This window comes from Lynx canadensis, chromosome C2, assembly GCF_007474595.2.
Source record: "Lynx canadensis isolate LIC74 chromosome C2, mLynCan4.pri.v2, whole genome shotgun sequence".
In the NCBI taxonomy this organism is placed as follows: Eukaryota; Metazoa; Chordata; class Mammalia; order Carnivora; family Felidae; genus Lynx; species Lynx canadensis.
This window is the reverse complement of record NC_044311.2, coordinates 36,661,647-36,681,029: the sequence shown is the minus strand read 5'-3', so window position 1 is coordinate 36,681,029 and position 19,383 is coordinate 36,661,647. Positions and strand designations below refer to the sequence as shown.

Sequence of the window (19,383 nt, the reverse complement as noted above, 5' to 3'; positions counted from 1 at the left end):
CTGTGTTTAGCAGTCCTAATTTAAATATACCGTGAGTGGAAGCAAACCCCAACTGATTAGGTCTAAGTACTCAAGAGACAGCACGATTTTCAGCAATGAAAGGAGCTGTGTAAATGGATTTCAAACCAGTCCAAGGCCACTAGCTGTGCATGTCCTCTGGGCCCCATGCGCAGCCTGCAGCCGGGCCACGGGTCCTGGCCTCTTTTCTCCGCAGGTACTGGAGAGTTTTCTAATTTGCAACATTTTTACTTACAACAAAAACAAAAGGATACATTTCTAAAATACCAGAACTTACTTGAAAAGACCCATAGGTACAAACCATGACTTGTATGTACCGAGTATTCTTCAAAAATTTATTTATAGAAATGGACGTATGTATCCAAAGGCAACATTAGACAAAAACAAAAAGTTTGGAATGCCAACGACACAGGAAAGTCTCACCTGCACTTTACATTTCTTCACAAGGAACTAGCACCATTTTAGTTCAGAAACCACAGATTTCATTATAATTGCTTCTAATATATAAAATACCTTATAAAGCTTATTTAACTATCTAGTAACAAAGTTCTTCCAAAAACTTATTTAAAAATCAGTTAGAATTTACCATTTGAAACTGACAAAAATGGTTTAAAAACTGATCTAATTCTAGGGCTGGTCAAAGGGAATGGGTCATAATTAGTTTTATTGGAAGAAAGTGCCCGAATTCAGCTTCTGGCTTTCCTTCTAACCACCAAGCAGGTACAGTAAATTGAATATCACATAGGAATAAGAGCACATCTAAAACTGGCCTTAGAAAATATTTTCCCAGACTATAAAAATACTAAATGGAATACAAAAATCTCAGCATATACAGCAAATAGACTACAGCAGACAAATATTTAAAACATACTTAAAACTATCATCTACCACGATCATCATGAACATCAAGTATTATTCTAACAATTTTTCTATGATTCATTCGGATTTGATATTTACTTCCCCTCAAGTTTTATTGTAACACCAGATATAGACCAAATTCGGTGTGTCTAGTGGAGGTTACTGGAGGCACCACTGAATAATTCTCTGCGTTCAATTGCTTCTTAAAGCGCTGAAAGTGCAAACTGTAGAGGAGCCAGTTTTCTGAGGTCAGGGGTCAGCACACTGCAGCCCATGAACACAGCCACACTCATCTGGCTATGTGCTGTCTGTGGGTGCTTTCATGTTCCAAGAGCAGAGCTGAACAGTGAGGACTGTATGTGGCCTTTGGGTGCTCAAAGTCTGAAATCTTTACTATCTGGCCCTGTACCGAAAAAATTTGCCGACCCCTATTTCAGATAAATCACTTCAGGAAATGTTTCCTTGAAGTTAGGACAAGGTAAAATTGTCCCAGGTGAAGAAAATGCGGGCTGAGGTTTGCTGGTTCCATCATATAGTACCATGGCGGATCAAAATAATATACATGTGGATCGCCAACTTTGAGTATTGAATTATTATTCTGGCGTTGTAAGCAAAGTCTGGCTCTGATAAAAGTACCTTCCCTTTCTCTGTGAACTGGCCGTTACGTACCAAGTAACTAACTCGTGTACCCAATTATAGTGACGTACTTACTGTTCAACCCAACCATCTACGTGGCTCTAAAACACAATTTCTAGCCTTTATAAATCAATAATCTTAAACCCTTGGCAACAGACAGAACTAGAAGCAGACCCTTCCCATCCCTCTCTATTGGCATAGATTCTATGAGCACTGTGCTGCTCACCTTTTAGAATCCTTCCCTGTGACATGCATCATAATAATTAGTACTAGTACTACTCCCCAGGCCCACAAACATGTCCCTTTTGACAAAGCGGACTAGGTTTTCTAGGGGGCACATGGGCTTGGAAGAATGCTTGTGGTGGTCCTGGCAAAAAGAGGTGTGGAACGTGACATCAACACCATTATAAAGAATCCGGACAGAATGCTCACTGGGCTTTTCTCTGTCTTGCCAGAGCTCAAAGATCAACCTGGCTGCAAACCTTGGGAATCTGGCTTCCATAAGGCCCAAGGCACTGAGAACTGGTGACAGGGTGACATCGTGAGCAGAGTAGAGGGTGAAGACCTCTTCTTTCCTGCCCTCCGCAGCACGCTGCATCCGGGTGACGGTCTGATTGAGGATGGGGTGGGCGCCCAGGAGTGCATAGCCCAGATACAGTTTCTTCTCCCGCCTCTCTCTCTCGTCCTCTATCTGATGTGTCTTGATCACCTTGAAGTGCTCCATGTCAATACAGCCATTTCTGGTGCACGGGAAGCTGACGTTGTGGCAGAAGTGGCAGAGCATGGAGTCTATGGGGTTGGCTGCTCGAAGCTGTTTGGTGGGGACATCCACAATCCTGGCCATGTCCTCATAGGTCCTCTCCAGCTGGCTGTTTTTCAAACGTAAGAGGTATTGCCGACGCTGTTCCTTTTCCAGATACTGGTTTCTCAGGGGACAATAGCAGTTTCCGGAGCAGAAGAGAGCACTTGGCTGGTGCCTAAAATGAATCTTCTTCCAGTCAAAATCGGGGAGAAAACCATAAAGCAAGGCCAGCCCACTCTGGAGCGTTCGGCTTTTCCCAGTGGTCTCCAAGTAAAGTTGGTCTGTGGACCAGTTATTCGGCAGGAGCTTGTGTTTCTTTAGATAGATGTCCCTCAGCAGCTGGCCATTCTGCAAATGCTGCACGACTCCTGAAACACAGGGACACGAGCTGCCCTCACTACTAGCTCAGCAGAAGGAGTAGCAAAGGGAAGTCAAGTCTGTGGCCAACTCTACAATGCTTTACATCAGTGCCTGAGAATATAACCAAAACCATCCCCTAGCGTGTGGAAGCTCCATCAGCTCGTGAAGGGAGCCCCTTGGGGTTATCATCCATGAAGGGATGGGCAGAGCTGGGGAGCACCAATCCCTCCCTTCTTGCCCAGCCCCTTCCCTGGGAAGGGGCATCGTGACTGGTGGGCCTCAGAAGGCAGGAAATGCCCTGCTGGTAGGTGTCAAGGCTGTAATTGGCATGGGCCTAAGGAGAGCTTTCTCCAACCTGCCCAAGGACACAGCATTCTTTAGTATGCAGTGAGGGCCCATGGGAATCACTCAGGTAAAGAAAAAAAGTTGTTTGCTGGCTCTCTAGTCCCCTCACTGCCGTGGAGTTCTCTCCGTCATTCTCCCTACTCTCCCAAGCGAAGGCTCTCTGCTAACCTTCTAGCGGCATTCCGTCTAATCCTGCCGCAGGGTTACCAGCTCATCAAGGATATTTTGTCTGCACAGATATGGAATGATTGCTCAGATACCGGATAGAATACTTGAAAAAAAGCAAAGTGCAGAACAGTACATTTATTATAGCCCTTTTATTTTTTATTTATTTATTTATTTTTTTTAAACAGACAGTTTCTTTTTTTTTTTTAATTTTTTTTTTCAACGTTTATTTATTTTTGGGACAGAGAGAGACAGAGCATGAAAGGGGAAGGGGCAGAGAGAGAGGGAGACACAGAATGGGAAACAGGCTCCAGGCTCTGAGCCATCAGCCCAGAGCCTGACGCGGGGCTCGAACTCGCGGACCGCGAGATGGTGACCTGGCTGAAGTCGGACGCTTAACCGACTGTGCCACCCAGGCGCCCCCTATTATAGCCCTTTTAAATAAAAATGAGGGAAAAGTAAGAATGTATATTTGTAGTTTTGCATAAACTACAGAATGTGTCTGTGTTTTGCATAAAGAACCTTTGGAAGGACATGCAAGAAACTAATACCAATGGTTACCTGGGGATGACAGGGGCACAGAAATGGGATAAATGGAACATAGGAACAAAAATTTTAAATTTACCTGTTAACTAAAAGTTTAACAAGTTTTATTTTTGAACCACCACAGTATGGTAACACATTATCTTGAAAAAAAAAAAAAGGAAAGCCTTATCTTCAAACAGAAAACAATCTGCAAGCTCACCCTCCAAGCAGTAGGATGTAGGGGTGATGGAATCTCAGCAACAGATATGAATTCTCGGAGAGGGTAAGCCACATGCAGGCCCCATGACCAGTTCATGACCAATGTCACTTATTCAGATGCCCAAATGATATGAAAACCTGAGACAACTCAAGGCTGAGGTGCGTGAGACAGAGGGAACTGCTTTGGCCCGGGAAGGGGAACAGCTAAAGAAAGTATCATGAAGGGTGTCTGGGTCCCGTTCTGAAGGAAGAATATCGAGGGAATTCCTTCAGAGATCGGCGCTGACACAGGTCTTAGGCATTTATTTCCAAAATGATTTGCATAAAGAGGCAAACCATGAGTGACAAAGATTAAGAATCTGTGTCTGGCCCCAATTCACCTCTGGGTCTACCTATGTCTAGGCTACATACATCAAGGCTGAGTGCTTCCCACATGCCAGATCTTTCTCCTTTCATCCTCACAAAAACCTGATAAAGAAAGCATATTATCATCATACCCAATTTCCTTATTTTACAGCTGAAGAAACCGAGCTGTTAAGCGGCAGAGTTGGAACTCAAGACCCCCAATATCCCCGCAGGCCCAACCTCACCCTCCTAGTCCCTGCTCACAGTGCCTTCTCCCTGCATTTTCATGCAGAAATACTATGTTCTAGCCATTTAGGGTCTCCTATCCTCTCCCAACATATATCTCTTCATGGCTTTGTTCATGCCCTTCCCCTTGCTCTGCCTAGAGAAATCCTCATCCAGTCTCTACCTCCAATACTGCCTTCTCTGTAGTCTTCCTTCCTCCTCCTCCAGGTCAGATCAAGAATTCCTTCCTGGGACACCTGGATGGCTCAGTTGGTTGAGCGTCTGACACTCGGTTTCGGTTCAGGTCATGATCTCACGGTTCGTGAGTTTGAGCCCCGCATCCGGCTCTGTGCTAACAGTACAGAGCCTGCTTGGGATTCTCTCTCTCCCTCTCTTTCTGCCCCTCCCATGCTCTCTCTTTCAAAATAAATAAGCTTAAAAAAAATTCCTTCCTGTTCCAATTTGTCACTGGATCTCCAGGGCTTGAGCTGTAATCACTGAGCTTAGAGTAGGCTGGCAGCGTGCTAGGCATTTTACACACGCTAATCTCGCTCACCGCCTCACCGGCCCTGTCGGGCGGACGTCAACGGTCCCGTTTCACAGGCCTGTGCACTCTACAGCCCTGGGTCTCTCTGTAGGACCATGCAGCTTGCAGCAGCATGGTGAGCTGCCTTCTTGCGTGCTGTCCCATGGCAGCTGCAGGTTCCTTTAGGACAAGCCGGGGAGCATCTACTCATCCAGCCACTCCTCTCTCCTACACTCAGCAGCTGCCAAAGCGTCTTGAATAGAGTAGGCACTAATGATCAATCTTATATAGTTACTGTGGGGGTGCCAAAAGTGTTTCAGTTATAAATGGTTATTCTAACATCCATATGTTTTTAACGAAATTTAGAATAGAAGATAAAAGTGAGCATTAAAAAAGAGAATAAGGGAACAGGAACAAACAGTACTGAGAAAATGATTTCTAGAGTAATGTTGATTTAGAAAACGATGTAGATAATAGACCAATTGAGAAGAGAGGTCAGAATGAACAATTGTCTCTAAGTGTGTAAGGGCCACCTCCCCCAACCTCTTTTCAGGGAACAGCTCCTGGATCTAGCGGCTGGGCCCCCACTGCTCAATGCCTAGTCACCCTGACCTCCTAGCCAGCTGATGGGCACTGACCCTGAAGGACCCCATCAGACACACACACACACTCTCTCTCTCTCTCTCAAGAATTTGGACTTGGGGCACTCAGTAGTCGGGTGAACATCTGACTCTTGATTTTGGGTCAGGTCATGATCCCAGGGTTGTGGAATGAGCCCTGTGTCTGGCTCCATGCTGAGTATGGAACCTGCTAGAGATTCTCTTTCTCTCCCCTCTACCCCTCTCTCCTGCTCGTGCTTTCTCTCTAAAATTAAAAAAAAAAAAGAGGACACCCATGAGGGAAAAAAAGAATTTGGACTTGCAGTTCATCTCTGGGTGTGGCTAAGACTGTCACTCTGTGGACAGACAGAGCAAAACCACAGAAGCTGGGACAGACAGCTTTTTTTATTCCTGGTTCCAGTCTCTGGAGGCCTGGTCATATTCTTGCCCTTAAATCTAAGTCTGTGAATCACCCTGAATCCTTACAATAAATGTCCCTCTTTTGCTTGAGTTGGTTTCTGTTGCTTGCAACCAGAGAGTCTGACCAATGGTTCTCAGCAAGCAAGGCTCTGGTCTCAGGGAGCGTTTGGGGGTTGAGTTGTCACAATAATGACGGGAAGAACATTCTTGATACTTAGTGGGTGGGGGCCATGGAGCTAGACAGTCTCCACAAAGAACTGTTCTCTGTCCCACCTAACTTTTGTGTACCACAAAATATTCCCACACATGAAAAAAACCTGTTAAAATACTTTAGCCTACAACCTGTTTCTTTGTGTCATAAATATAAAACCATTTTTACATACGATTAACATCCACTGATTTTTTCCAGATACGCAATATAAATTAAGGGACGTCTGATCTTACTTTGATCAGAACTTGCCAAAAAAATCATGTCCCAAAACATGGTTTTAGAGTCCCCGGTGTAATATCCCTCAGTCAGACTGCATTTACAACTGTCACAGTTGTCACAGTTGTCCGCATAAATAACCGACTGTGTCATTCTATTTGCTAGTGTGGGTGTGCTCAAGCTTTTATATTGAGACATAAAATTATATAACAAATTCATTTCCTTTTGTTTCTTCTTTATATTATAGTTAGGGTATCTGATATAATTGCCCTTCTTTAAAATAGGTCATATTATATTTGAATTTCACTTCAGGACGGTTAAAGGAGCACCACAAAATACCTGTTAACAAAAAGGGGTGCTTGGTCTGATAGGATGAGAACTCCTGTTTTAAACCACTACAGGCCTGGGGTGCCTGGGATTCTCTCTCTCCCTCTCTCTCTGCCCCTCCCACACCTGAGCACACACTCTCTCTCAAATAAATAAACTTTAAAAAATATGTGACAAATCCACAGGGCCAACCATAGGACACAGACCTTCCTTCCATCAAAGCTGAGGTCCTACAGTACTGGTGGGACAAGGCAACAACATGGCCGGTAGGTTCTCCCGATTCTTCCAAAAAGACTGGTGACCATGCAAAAGGTCCTCTGAGATCCCAGACTGAAGTAGGAAGAAACCAGAACCTATTGGGGGATTCCCAGTTCCTTCTCTTCTCAACAGAGGTGACCCCACAGTTAACTCGCCAACCTAACCTGACAGTGAACTGGCTGTGTAGTGGTATGAACAGGGCTACAGAGAGAAAGATGGGCTTCTGTGAGGAACACTCTCGGCCAGACAAACTCCGTGCTCACTGGGGATCTGCCATATGTGTTCGTTCCTGAGATCTCTCCCATCCAAACTTAATCAGGTTATTTTCTTTGAAGTATCGAAGGACATGGGATTGGTTACAGAAATTATGGCCCAGCAAGAGTGGGATAATAGGCAGACATCAGAAATGATGCTGTTAAAAAATAATATAAAAACAGGGAGATGAATCATAAGAGACTCTTGAATACAGAGAACAAACTGAGGGTTGCCGGAGGGGTCTTGGGTCAGGGGATGGGCTTGGGCAAGGGGCATTAAGGAGGACACTTGCTGGAATGAGCACTGGGTGTTATAAGTAGGTGATGAATCACTAAATTCTATTCCTGAAATCATTATTACACCATATGTTAACTAACGTGGATTTAAATTAAAAAAAAAAAAAAAGAAATGATGTTGTTGACAAATATTTGTTGACAGGGAAAGACTATCACAACGTACCGTTAAACGAAAAGGTGAGTTACAAAACACTGTGTTTAGTAAGCTACCGCTGTGTGCGCGTAAGCATGCACATAAACGAAAGAAAACAGGATACTAATTTCTTCAGTGGACTAGGGTTATGGGTACTTTACGTTTTTCTTCCTTTTGCTTGCTGTCTTTCCTAACTTCTCTTCCATTGACTATACTGCTTTTGCAATATAAAAAGGGTTATTTTTAATTTTTAGAAATCGTGTGTGTAGAGACGTTGGTGGACTCAGAGCTGCTTGAGGTACTAGCCCTTATTCACTCCCGTGAGCCCAGAGCCTAGCCCAGGCGCATCTGCTCGATGTACGCCAAATGGAGGAGCACACAGGAGAAGGAACGAGCAAATGGCCGCTGTGCATACCTGTCTGCGTGAGTTCGCCCATCTCACACAGTGCGTGATTGGGGTAAAGCGGCAGGGAGTGCAGGGGGCTTTCGAAAGAGGCTCCGGATCCTTTTGACATGTGACTAACGAAAGCTTCCAGTTTAGGGTGATACGGTTTCCTAAAGAGACAACACAGAGAATTAGTGGTCACCGTGCTCCAAAACGGTCCACAAGGGTTTCAACCCCAGCCAGCAAAATCTCAGGCGTGGCACGCCCTGCTCACCCACTGTCATAGGTACTGGCTTAATCGCTTCTAAATTCCGGTACCATTATTACATGACCACTGACGTTCCACAAGGCCAGCCTGAGCCCCTAACCTCTGCTGAAGCAGCCATCATTCCCAGCACTATGGGTGTCACCTTTGCCCTCCACCACCCAGATCCCCAACCTGCGCCCCTCCCGTCTCCCTCCCCAGGCGCCTACGGAATCCCACCGGGTAGTCATGTCCAGGCTGGGAACCCTTCTTGACTTCTCCCTCCCCTGTTCCCACACATGCCATCTGCCACCCAATCCTGCAGACGTGTCCTCCTGGGGCTTCTCTACCCCCCTTCTCCTGCATCCTTGCAGCCACGACCTGCAGCTTTTGTCTGTATGGCACGGGCTCCTCTTTGGTCTACTTTAGCCTAATCTTGCTCGTCTAATCTTGCCTTTTTCACAGCCGGGGATCGACCTAAAGGCAAGGCCGACCGTCCCTGCTCTTGTTCACTGCCATCTTCCCATGGAAGCGGTGTGTGGCCCATCTGCCTGTTCCAACCCTACCTCACTTGAGGTTCAGGGCTCCCCACCCTCTCCATTCTAATGCTGGGCTCTGGTCACACGCAACCAACTGCCTTCTGTACCCTCAACATATCTTGTTCTTTCATGCTTCCAACACTTTCCACATGCTGCCCCTTCCTCCTAGCAAACCTACCTCAACCTGCCCCTCAGTAATCCTTAACTGACCTGGGGGAAAATCTCCTTTGAAGAAAATTAACTGATTAAGGTAACCAAGATCGCCATTAGTTCTCTACAGTTCACATTGCATTTTGCACATACAGTATTTCATTTCATGGGAGGGTGGTTATGAAGAGCTAAAAAACATCTTTTTTTTTGTAATATCTGACATTATTTATATTTTTGCCATGAAGTACATGGGTAAATCAAGATTTATCTTTCTAACGGCTGATATACAATTTCCCTGAATAATGAAATGACCTGTGAACGTATATCCATTCTCCAACTGAACAGACATGAACAGATAAGACTAGTTCCCAGCTAAGCTAAAGCAGCATGAAAAAGAAGCAAGGATAAATTGTCCCAATGGCAGACCTCTCTTGTCTGAAAGCCCAGTTAACTTTGACAATGCTTTTAAAGTAACTACTAAAATGCTTCTATTATCTTTCAAAAACATAACGCTAAAAAAAAGTCCATCTTTAAAAAAATGTTTTAAAATTAGAGAATGCTGGGGCGCCTGGGTGGCTCAGTCTGTAAGGCTTCCGACTCTTGGGTTTTGGCTTAGGTCACGATGTCATGGTCCTAAGATGGAGCCCCCAGTTGGGCTCTGTACTGGGTCTGGAGCCTGCTTGCGATTCTCTCTCTCCCTCTCTCTGCCCCTCTTCCGTGTGCGCGCGCGCGCGCGTGCGCGCGTGTTCTCTCTAACCGTTCTCTCTAAACAAACAAACAAACAAATAAACTTTAAAATTAGAGAATGCTAATCCTAATACAGTCTAATTATCCTGGATTGCTGCAGGGCATTGTGTCTTTTCATAAACACAGAGGGTATGTTGTTCCTCCTGAGGCTAAAACAGATAAACATTTGCAAACTGGGGAATAAGGTTTCCAGACTGACAATGAGGCTGCCAATATGAATCCACACAAACAAAGGCTATCCATCAACAGGAGTCAAATGTTCTGTTCCAGATCATTATTACGGGTTGGTGATTTTTGAGGATCTGAGAAGGCTTTGCTGCCAATTTCAGGAATGAAATTTCACTACGGGCAGTGTTTGCAGAGCTGGTGCAAGTTTTCAGGGCATCTGACTACTTAATGGTATGTTAATATCTAACTATACATATGAAAACTTGTTTTGGGTCTGGAAAGACAGGTGATTCATGGAAGAAAAACTTCATATACAGAAGAGATGGCAGATGGCTGGATCTTTTTAATAGGAAGAGGACCAGGTAACCTGAGTCCCAGGCCTGTCCTGGATCTGAGTGACCAGGTCCTATCTGCCAAGGCCATGGCTCCACCCCTGCAGCCAAGAGGGTACCTAGTACGTGGCAGATACTCCAAAACACGTGTGAATGAATTCAACTGGGAAGTGCCCCAACCTTAGATGCTTTATGAAAAGTATAAGCCTCCCATAATCTGTAGCAATGAATATGGCAAGTTCCTACAGTGGTTTATTAAAATATTCAGATTTCAATGGAAGTACTATGAGTGAAACTGCTAATTGTGCTAATTGTGATTCTCTTTGAGCAAACTATAGGTAGGCTCCTCTGAATCGTCTTCCCAACTAGGCCTCAACCTTTGGATTTCCATGTTCTTTTTGGACTTATGTCCCTCTTTGCATCATTCAGTTTTAGAAAACATCCTGCTAAGTCAATGTAGCCAGAGTCTCCTGCTCCTGATATCTGATCAAATTCCTCATCTCCCAGGTGATATCTGCTCACCCTGGTCTGCCTTCAGCAATCTCCTCACCCCTGAGGTTTCTCTTTAGTCATTTTCCATCCACTGACCCCTACCCTGGTCCTTGGCTGTAAGTTTCCACTGCCCATGTTGTATTTGGATTTGAGCCCAGTTCTTTTTTTTTTTTTTTTTTTTTTAATCTTTTTTAATGTTTACTTATTTTTGAGAGAGACAGAGACAGAGTATGAACAGGGGAGGGGCAGAGAGAGGGAGACACAGAATCCGAAACAGGCTCCAGGCTCTGAGCTATCAGCCCAGTGCCCGACGCGGGGCTCGAACTCACAAGCCATGAGATCGTGACCTGAGCCGAAGTCGGACGCTGAACCGACTGAGCCGCCCAGGCGCCCCAGTGCCCAGTTCTATGCTAAGGTCTCTGCTCTCCTACTGCATTAGTTCCTGGATAAAATCTGCTTTTGCTACTACTACTGTCTGGTTCTGCTTTTTCTTTTAACAGTTGTACACTAAAATCTGTTCTCCTCTTCTTGGGAACTTGGTTAGATCCCATGTCTGAGGCCCTGGTGATTAGGTAGAGCCACATGGTATTCTTCACCAATGGAATGGAAGGATGTATCCCACTTCTGGGTTTAGGTTTTCAGATCATGGGGTGCCCCTTCACACTCTTTTCCTTCCCACGGGCCACTATTTAGACATGGCAGCAGTCCTAGTTCAATCATGTAGACATCCCTAGGGCACTATGGGGGCAATGACCTGGAAGGAACCTGGGGCCCTAAATGACCAAGTGGAGTCCCGTCCTATGACCTGGATCACTCATCTCAGACCTTCACAGAAGGAAAAGATAAACCTCTTTGTTATTTGAGGCAATGCATTCTTCAGTCTCTTTGTTACAAAAGCCTAGCCTTACTCTGACTAACATAGAAATGATGATATTTGTGACGATGAATTTTTCTTTGGGAAAAACTCATGTCATTGTAGTCTCATTGGAAATCAGCTTTCGTATTGAAAACTGGAAGAATTAAAAGAGTTACTATCTTAAGGCTTCAAACTGTTCACGTCCAGAATAGTTGTTTACATTTTTATATGCATTATTCACTTCTCTCTATGCCACAAAGCTCGAGACAGAACCCTGAGGCTAATCTACACACCCATGGGAAAATTTATTGTGCTTTAGCTATAATCTGAGCAATTTCTGAGTCCTGCACAGAACAGTAAGACAGAGAACAGGTTTAATACCAGTGATACTGTTATCAGAAAACAATTCAAGAACGTTTACGTGGCTAGAAACTGGAGTGAGTTCATACTACAGATTTTTACAATTTATGCAAAGGAATTTATATTATTAATGAAATGAAATTCTACAAGGATAAACTCAATATACTTTTCTCAGTCTGCCTTTCTGGAACTTTGTGCATTAACTGACGTGATTACTCACCCCTCACCCTTTCCTAAAACTCTCTCCTTTCTTAGCTCTCCTAACATCACTACTGTGTTTGCAGTCACCACCTCCTCCCGGGATCCTCCTTTCTCTCTGTGCTATGTTATAGGTTGGCGTTTCCCAGGACTGTTTTTGGCTTTCCCTCACTCCATAGGCTCTGTGATACCAGTCAAGCTCACGGCTTCAGCTGCCATCAACATGTGAACTCTCAAATGAACCTCTACCTTCCAGCAAGACAATGCCCCTGAGTCCACACCTACACACCTTCTAGAAATTATCACTTGGATGCCTGATGACAGCTCAAACTTAGCACTGAGACCTGTCCTCATAACTTACCTCCCACTCCTCCTTCTTCTGCATTTTCTATTCCAGAGAGGGGCACCACCACGAGCCAGACACCCCATCAGAAATCTGGGCACCATCCTCTCTGTCTCTGTCTCACCCCCATCCAACCTGTCACTAAGTCCTACCGACCCCACCTGGTGCCCTTCTCTCAGATCCAAGACTTCTCTCCAACTCGGCTGCCACTCCCTGAGTTTCAGCCTCTATCATTTATTCATTCAACAAATATTTAATCGTGCTCCTCCCATGTGCCAGGCACTGTCTTGGGCACTTGGGATATAGCGGCATTGAACACTGCCCTCAGGGAGCTTAGGAGCCTGGAGAAACAGACGACATACAATGAACACTAGAAAGAGAGAGTGTATGTGTTTACGCATGCGTGCATGTATGCATGCATGCACATTAGAAGGTAACAGATGCTATGAAGCATTGATGCGTTGAGCAAGGAAAAAGGGGACCCAGGAGACTTGGGTGGAAGAAGTGCATTGTAATTGTAAGTGAAGTCTTCTGAGTGGTCTTACTGAGAAGGTGACATTTAAGCAAAGGCTTGTGGGAGGTGGGGGAACTGGCCAGCCATAAAGCCACTGGGGAACAGCTATCTGCAGAGAGGACACAGTCAGTGGGAAGGAGAGCTAGGGACAGTGTGGCTGAGGCTGAGTGAGGGTGAGGAGAGCCACAGCGGAGGGCAAAGCAGGGCAAGGGGATGAGGAAGAGCACAAGAGGCCTTGTAGGTCATTTTAAGGACTTCGGCTCGGACTCTGCGGGAAATCTTTCTTTTGGATCGCTGTCCCCACAGGAACATAAACATCACTGCCGGCGTCTAATCCATCCTCCACATCATGGCGGCCAGAGATCTTCATAATTTCATCCCTCCATTTCCCAGCTCCCTCACTGCCTTCGTGCCTGGTGTCCATAATCCTTAGCTGGGCATTCAAAGTGTCAGATAACCTAGTCCTTCGCCACCTCTCCACTCCAGCCTGTGGGCTGAGCTGTCTACCTCCCCCCACATTTGTACAGGTTTCACCGCCCCAGGTATCATTTATCATCAGCTGCCACCTGACTTGTTCCTGCACACCCTTGAGGTCCCTTTCTCTTGGTGGCCTTCCCTGACCTGGCATCCCACCTATCCCACCTCTCCCTCTGCCGCAAACTGGGTCAGGCTGCCCTCTTGTGGTTCGTGCCCCTAAATATGGTTCCAAAACTACTTCTGCTTCTACTTTTTCGCCTTTGTCTCTAATACCTTTGCCGTTGCTGCCACCATTCGTGCTGGCCACCATTCCCCGAGGGCTCACCATGTGCTAGGCATCAGATCTGTCTCTCAGAGGGGAGTGGGCCCCGTGGGGCAGGAGCAGCCTCTCTTCCATGAATCTTTAGAAGCCTGCTCTCCCATTAGTCTTCCAGTCCAGCCACATAACTGGTCTTACTGTTCTCCTACATGTGCAGCCCCTCCAGCCTCAGGCTCTTTGCACTTGCTGTTCTGTCTTTCTAGAACACCATTCCCCCAGATCTGCACAGGGCTGGCTCCTTCATCTTATTTAGGTGCCTGCCCACATGTCACCTCCTGTTACATGACATAGTACCTGACAAATAATACGTGTTTTAAAATAAAATGTAATGGGGCACCTGGGTGGCTCCATCGGTTAAGCATCTGACCCTTGGTTTCAGCTCAGGTCACGATCTCACGGTTTTGGGGATCGAGTCCCAGGTCGGGCTCTGCACTGACAGCATGCAACCTGCTTGGGATTCTCTCTCCCTCTCTTCCTCTGCCCCTCCCCTGCATGCACTTTCTCTGTCTCTCAAAATAAATAAATACAATTTAAAAAAATAATAAAATAACGTGTTAAATACTGGTTGAATTGAATATTCTTTTCTTCCTTGAATGTAGAAAACAGTATCTGATTCATATTCTTCAATGCAGAAGAAAAGCATTTAATACACATGGCACATGTATGGCTAACAACCTTACTGCTGGCTAAATCTTGTCCTATGAGGGTTACAACAGCACCTTTGTCATGAGGCACAGGGCATTCGTGAAGAGGCAGCTTCCACTACAAAGACTCGGGAGAGCCATGGAATGTGTCACCGTGAAGGGAAACACGGGGCCGCTCCCTTGCACCGACATTGGCACTGATTACTCAGCTCACTGCAAGCCTGCCTGCTGGCCCCGATAAACCCTGTCACTAGACTGAAGTAGCAGGGACATTCCAGGATCCACCGCCTTTAAGATGCCATAAAAATTAATGATTTTTGAAGCTGAACTAGCACCTGGGAAGGCACAGGCACAACTGGTGACCCAGACCCCACAGTCTCAGGGGATTCAGAGGCTCAAAGTGGGTCCCTGTCACTGGGAGTCCTGCTCACTCTTACTCTAAGTGGGTATTTATAATTTTTTTAAATATTGTATTTATTTTTTGAGAGAGAGAGAGAGAGAGAGAGAGAGAGAGAGAGAAGGAAAGAGTGTGAACGGGGGAGGGGCAGAGAGAGAGGAGGACAGACGATCCAAAGTGGACCCTGTGCTGATAGGCTGATAGCAGCCAGCCTGATGCGAGGCTCGAACTCACGAACCGTGAGATCATGACCTGAGCCAGTCGGATGCTCAACTGACAGAGCCACCCAGGCTCTCCAAGTGGGTATTTATGACAAGTCAACTTCATGTTTTTAAAAGTAGAATTAATGAAATGACATTATTTAATTAAACATGCACACTCCACCCTCTTTCCACAAAAGACTTAAAGCAGCTCTTAAAGATACAGAATTTTCAATAAAAGTAGGCCAAAAGATCAAGGCCAGAGAAAATGACAGCAGAAGCAGCCTTGGCAGCTGGTCCCCAGAATAGCGTCTCTCAAATGGGAGCTCCAGAAATGGCCCTGTCAGAGGGCCCTGTCCTGGCTGTGACAGAATGAGGGACCTTGGGACCTGGCCTGGCCTCATGACCATGACCATTCAGAGTGGGAAAGAGGCCAGGCCCCAGAAGGCCTGCAGGCTGCTGCAGTAAATGAAACACCATCGTTTGTAAACCTCTCAGTATGACCAGCTCAGTGCTTAGTCCGTCCCCTTAGTCAGACTTCATGAGGATGTAATAAGGGATGGACTATTGTCCCCATGTGCCAGGACAGAATACTGAGGCTCACAGAGGTGAAGTGATTTTCCCTACAACCAAAAGGTCACAAAGTCCTCAGAGGATTCCAGGGCAGAGGCTGAAATCAGTTGAGGCACTTGATTAGCAATTATGACTTGTGATTCTCACCAAGGTCCTGAATTCACTCAGCAACCAACCTAGTCCAACACCTACTTTATGCCAGGCTCAGACTGGGCACCAATGATACAGGAAGGAGCAAGACCCAATGCCCTTAAGGAGCCAGTGATGTGGGAAGGGCACAGATAATCATGCCGGAAGACAGGCTGCGAAGCATGTAGGTGCAAAGGGGAGGCCCTGCCCACTGCCAGGGGGCTATGCCCAATGGGCACCTTCTCCAGGAACAGCGAGGGTAGCCTCCAGAGCTTTGAGGTACTCAGGGACCCTGCAGCACTAGCTGACTGGTCTGGGGACAGACTCCTGGTCTGAGCCAAGCCACTGCAATTCTCACATCTGGGAATGTGAAGCCCAGACAGAAAAAGAGGAGCAGAAGCCGGGAGTCATCAGGGCAGAAGCGTGGAACTGTCCACAAAGTCCCTGAGGCTGCCCTGAGGTTGCCCAACTCAGAGGTCTTTTCCTGTCCATTCCTGGGCAGTTCAAAGGGCAGATATCCAAAGTCTGTGCCAGTGGAGAAAAGCCCCTTCTCTGAGCTGTCCTCCCTGCACCTCACCCTATTCCTCCAGCCAATCCTCCAATCCAGAAACCAAAGGGTTAACAGCCGGCACAGCAAGTGGCCTCTACCCTTGCCCTAGTCCTAAGGCCAGTTTAGGTCTGGTCATTAAATATTTTGCTTTGAGACCCTTCCTGTACATCCCTCTTCTCAGTTTGAGTGAGGCAGTGGCAGTGCCCAATACAACCAGAAACCCGTCCTCACACACCAGGAGAGGTTTCACAGAGGAGGCAGCTTCTCAGGGGAGCTCCTGAGGAGCTGTAGGAGTGGGTCACACAGGGACGGGGCAAGCAAGCTAAACAGCAGGTACACAGGCTTGCAGGGGTGGGGGGCCGGCAAAACGTGGGTAGAGCAGCACAGAAGACCCCAGGGGAAGGGTTGGCACAGAAGGCTAGAGACTGGGGGAAGAAAGCCAGTGACTGCATGGCCTTCTGACAGGGGCCAGCCTCAACCCTGGGGCTCTACCAACTCACGGGACACTGGGACATGCACCCATGCTTGCTAAACACACAATAGACGACACAAGCGCCCAGGCTGTGAGCTTTGTGACCTCCAGCAGGAAAGGAGACAGTGCATGGAAGCCTATAGTCATACGGTATTTCATGATGTGTTTACATCGAATGGTTCACTCCCTCTTCCCCACGATCTTGGACAGTGAGAAGCCTGGAGGCGCAAAGAGTTAACCTGAAACCCCTGGCTCCACACCGCCATCCACTAGAAAGAACAGGCCTGGCTGCAGACAGGCAACCCATGGTTCTGCCAGAGCAGCCCTGCCCGAGGCAGGCTGGCACCCAGAAGCATTCCATCCAAATAACGTCTTCCCCACTGGGCACTGCCCTCCATCTCCTCTGCTCGTTCAGTAAATCTCAAGCCATGTGGTGTGCCCCCAGACACATTTGCAGAGGCCTGGCTCGTCATTTCATTAAAAAAAATTTTTTTTTAATGTTTTATTTATCTTTGAGAGAGAGAGAGAGAGAGAGAGTGAAAGCAGGGGAAGGGCGGGGGGGGGGGGGGGAGGGGATAGAAGACCCGAAGCAGGATCCGTGCTGACAGCAGTAAGCCTGATGTGGGGTTCGAACTCATGAGCCATGAGATTATGACCTGAGCTGAAGTCGGACACACAACTGACTGAGCCGCCCAGCTGCCTCTCGTCATTTCATTTTAGAGCTCTGCCATTTTCTTTTTTTTAACATTTAAACATTTTTTAAAAATGTTTTATTTACTTTTGAGAGACCGAGCATGAGTGGAGGAGGGCAGGGAAACAGAGAGAGAGAGAGAGACACAGAATCCAAAGCAGGCTCCAGGCTCTGAGCTGTCAGCACAGAGCCCGATGCGGGGCTCGAACACAGGATCTGTGAGATTGTGACCTGAGCCGAAGTCAGATGCTTAACTGACTGAGCCACCCAGGCACTCCTAGAGCTGTGCTATTTTTATACTCAAAATTTCCACTCTCTGTTGAATTATTTTTTACCCTAAGGGTTCTCAATCAAGAATGTGCTGTCTCTATTCCCATGAACAATTAAAAGGTTGAAGTATATCTTACATTTATATGGCTCTGCAGCTGGTAATGCACATTCCCCTCTCTTACTTCACTTCATTCCTCACCCAGACCCTGCACGGTCAGCACGGTCATTCTCATTGCAGAGACGGGAGGGGGAGGCTCAGAGACTAAGGGACTTACCTGCTGCCCCCAAAGAGAACAGCTGAGCCTGAGGACATCCAGCCCAGTGTTCACTGCACTGTGTCCCAGCTTTTCCTCAAACTGAAGAGCACAGGTGAGGAGAGCAGACCTCACACAGGCCTGGACCCAAATCTCAACTTATCTGCTGTGTGTGGTCTTACACAGGTGTCCTTGCTTCTCTGGGCCTCCTCCTTCGCAACTCTGAAATGGCAATTAACACTCAGGATTGTTCTAAAGATCAGGCTCCTGGAGAATGGTCTGTGCTCAGCGAGTGTAGGTTATTCCTGGCCTGTGTCATTCTCCAGTCAGCACTGTGACTGAGACGGAGGGAACAGATTCTTGAAAATCACTTTTAGAAAAAGTGCAATTTACCTGTTAGCCAGCAGAGTGCAGTCAATTTCTGGTCGCTTCGTTTTGGGAATGACATACAGCGGGTACCTGTCCCCGTGTCGAATGAACACATGCACGGAGACCAGCTTAAAATGATGCGGGGCGTGACCTGTGGGAGAGGAGCATGTGTCCTGGTTAACGCGCAGGAAGCGTGGATCCTTTCCACTCTGCAGAAGTGGGGAGGGATGACCATGGTAAGAGGGTGCCATGCTGGAGGGTGGGGGTGGCTCACAAGGCAGGCGGAGGAACATGACAGGGCTGGTTATACATGTCTCAGACCTCCAGAAGTAACGGGGAGCCTCTGGGGGTGTGGCTGGGGGCTGGAGACCAGTGAAATGGGGGCATGTCGATTCGTGGGGCCTCCCTCACATCCACAGACTAGGGGGAGGCCCGCAGAAGTACTGGAAACGATGACTTCTGCTTTAAACCTCCACGAAACAAATCAGGGTACAAACTGAGAAAAATATTCAACATCATTCTTTGATACACTTTCAAAAAAGCAAAACTCAACACAGAAATCATAGTTTCCTGCACATTTTCTACAATACACCAACAGAGCATCCAGCATCCTGTGGATTTCCTAAGCCCTGAGAGAGCTTACTGGAAAAGAGGGGAGCTGGCGGGGGGTGATGCCCTAGAGCCCGCCAAGCCCACCTTTCCATCTCTGGTGTCTCACCGAAAACCATGATGGCAAACATTTGCAGAGGGCTTATCCTGAGCCACGTGCTGTTCAAAACAGTTACTTCAGGCCTCGGGCAGCCCTGTGAGTAGGTACTGCTGGTTACCCCCATTCAGCAGAGGAGGAAGCTAACTTGGGAACTCATTCAAGGGCACGACCTAGTGGCAACCACAGGATTTGAGTCCAGGCCGTCTGGCTCCGTACCATGGCGCTATGCTGCTTGAAGAACTAATTCCCAGAGGGGTGCTGG

At 46.9% G+C, this 19,383-nt stretch overlaps 1 protein-coding gene across 3 annotated transcripts in view; it reads right to left on the bottom strand.

The window, feature by feature from the left end:
• Window positions 1-332: 332 nt before the first annotated feature.
• Window positions 333-19,383, bottom strand: part of PXYLP1 (2-phosphoxylose phosphatase 1) — a 73,114-nt gene continuing 54,063 nt past the window's right edge. For all 3 annotated transcript variants that reach the window (XM_030329903.1, XM_030329904.1, XM_030329905.1), the window contains 3 exons: window positions 18,437-18,563; window positions 8,155-8,294; window positions 333-2,682 (listed from right to left, as the gene is read on the bottom strand). In XM_030329903.1, coding sequence (XP_030185763.1) covers window positions 1,742-2,682; window positions 8,155-8,294; window positions 18,437-18,563 — 1,208 coding nt within the window. In that variant the 3' untranslated portion in view covers window positions 333-1,741. The remainder of the gene's footprint in view (window positions 2,683-8,154; window positions 8,295-18,436; window positions 18,564-19,383) is intronic.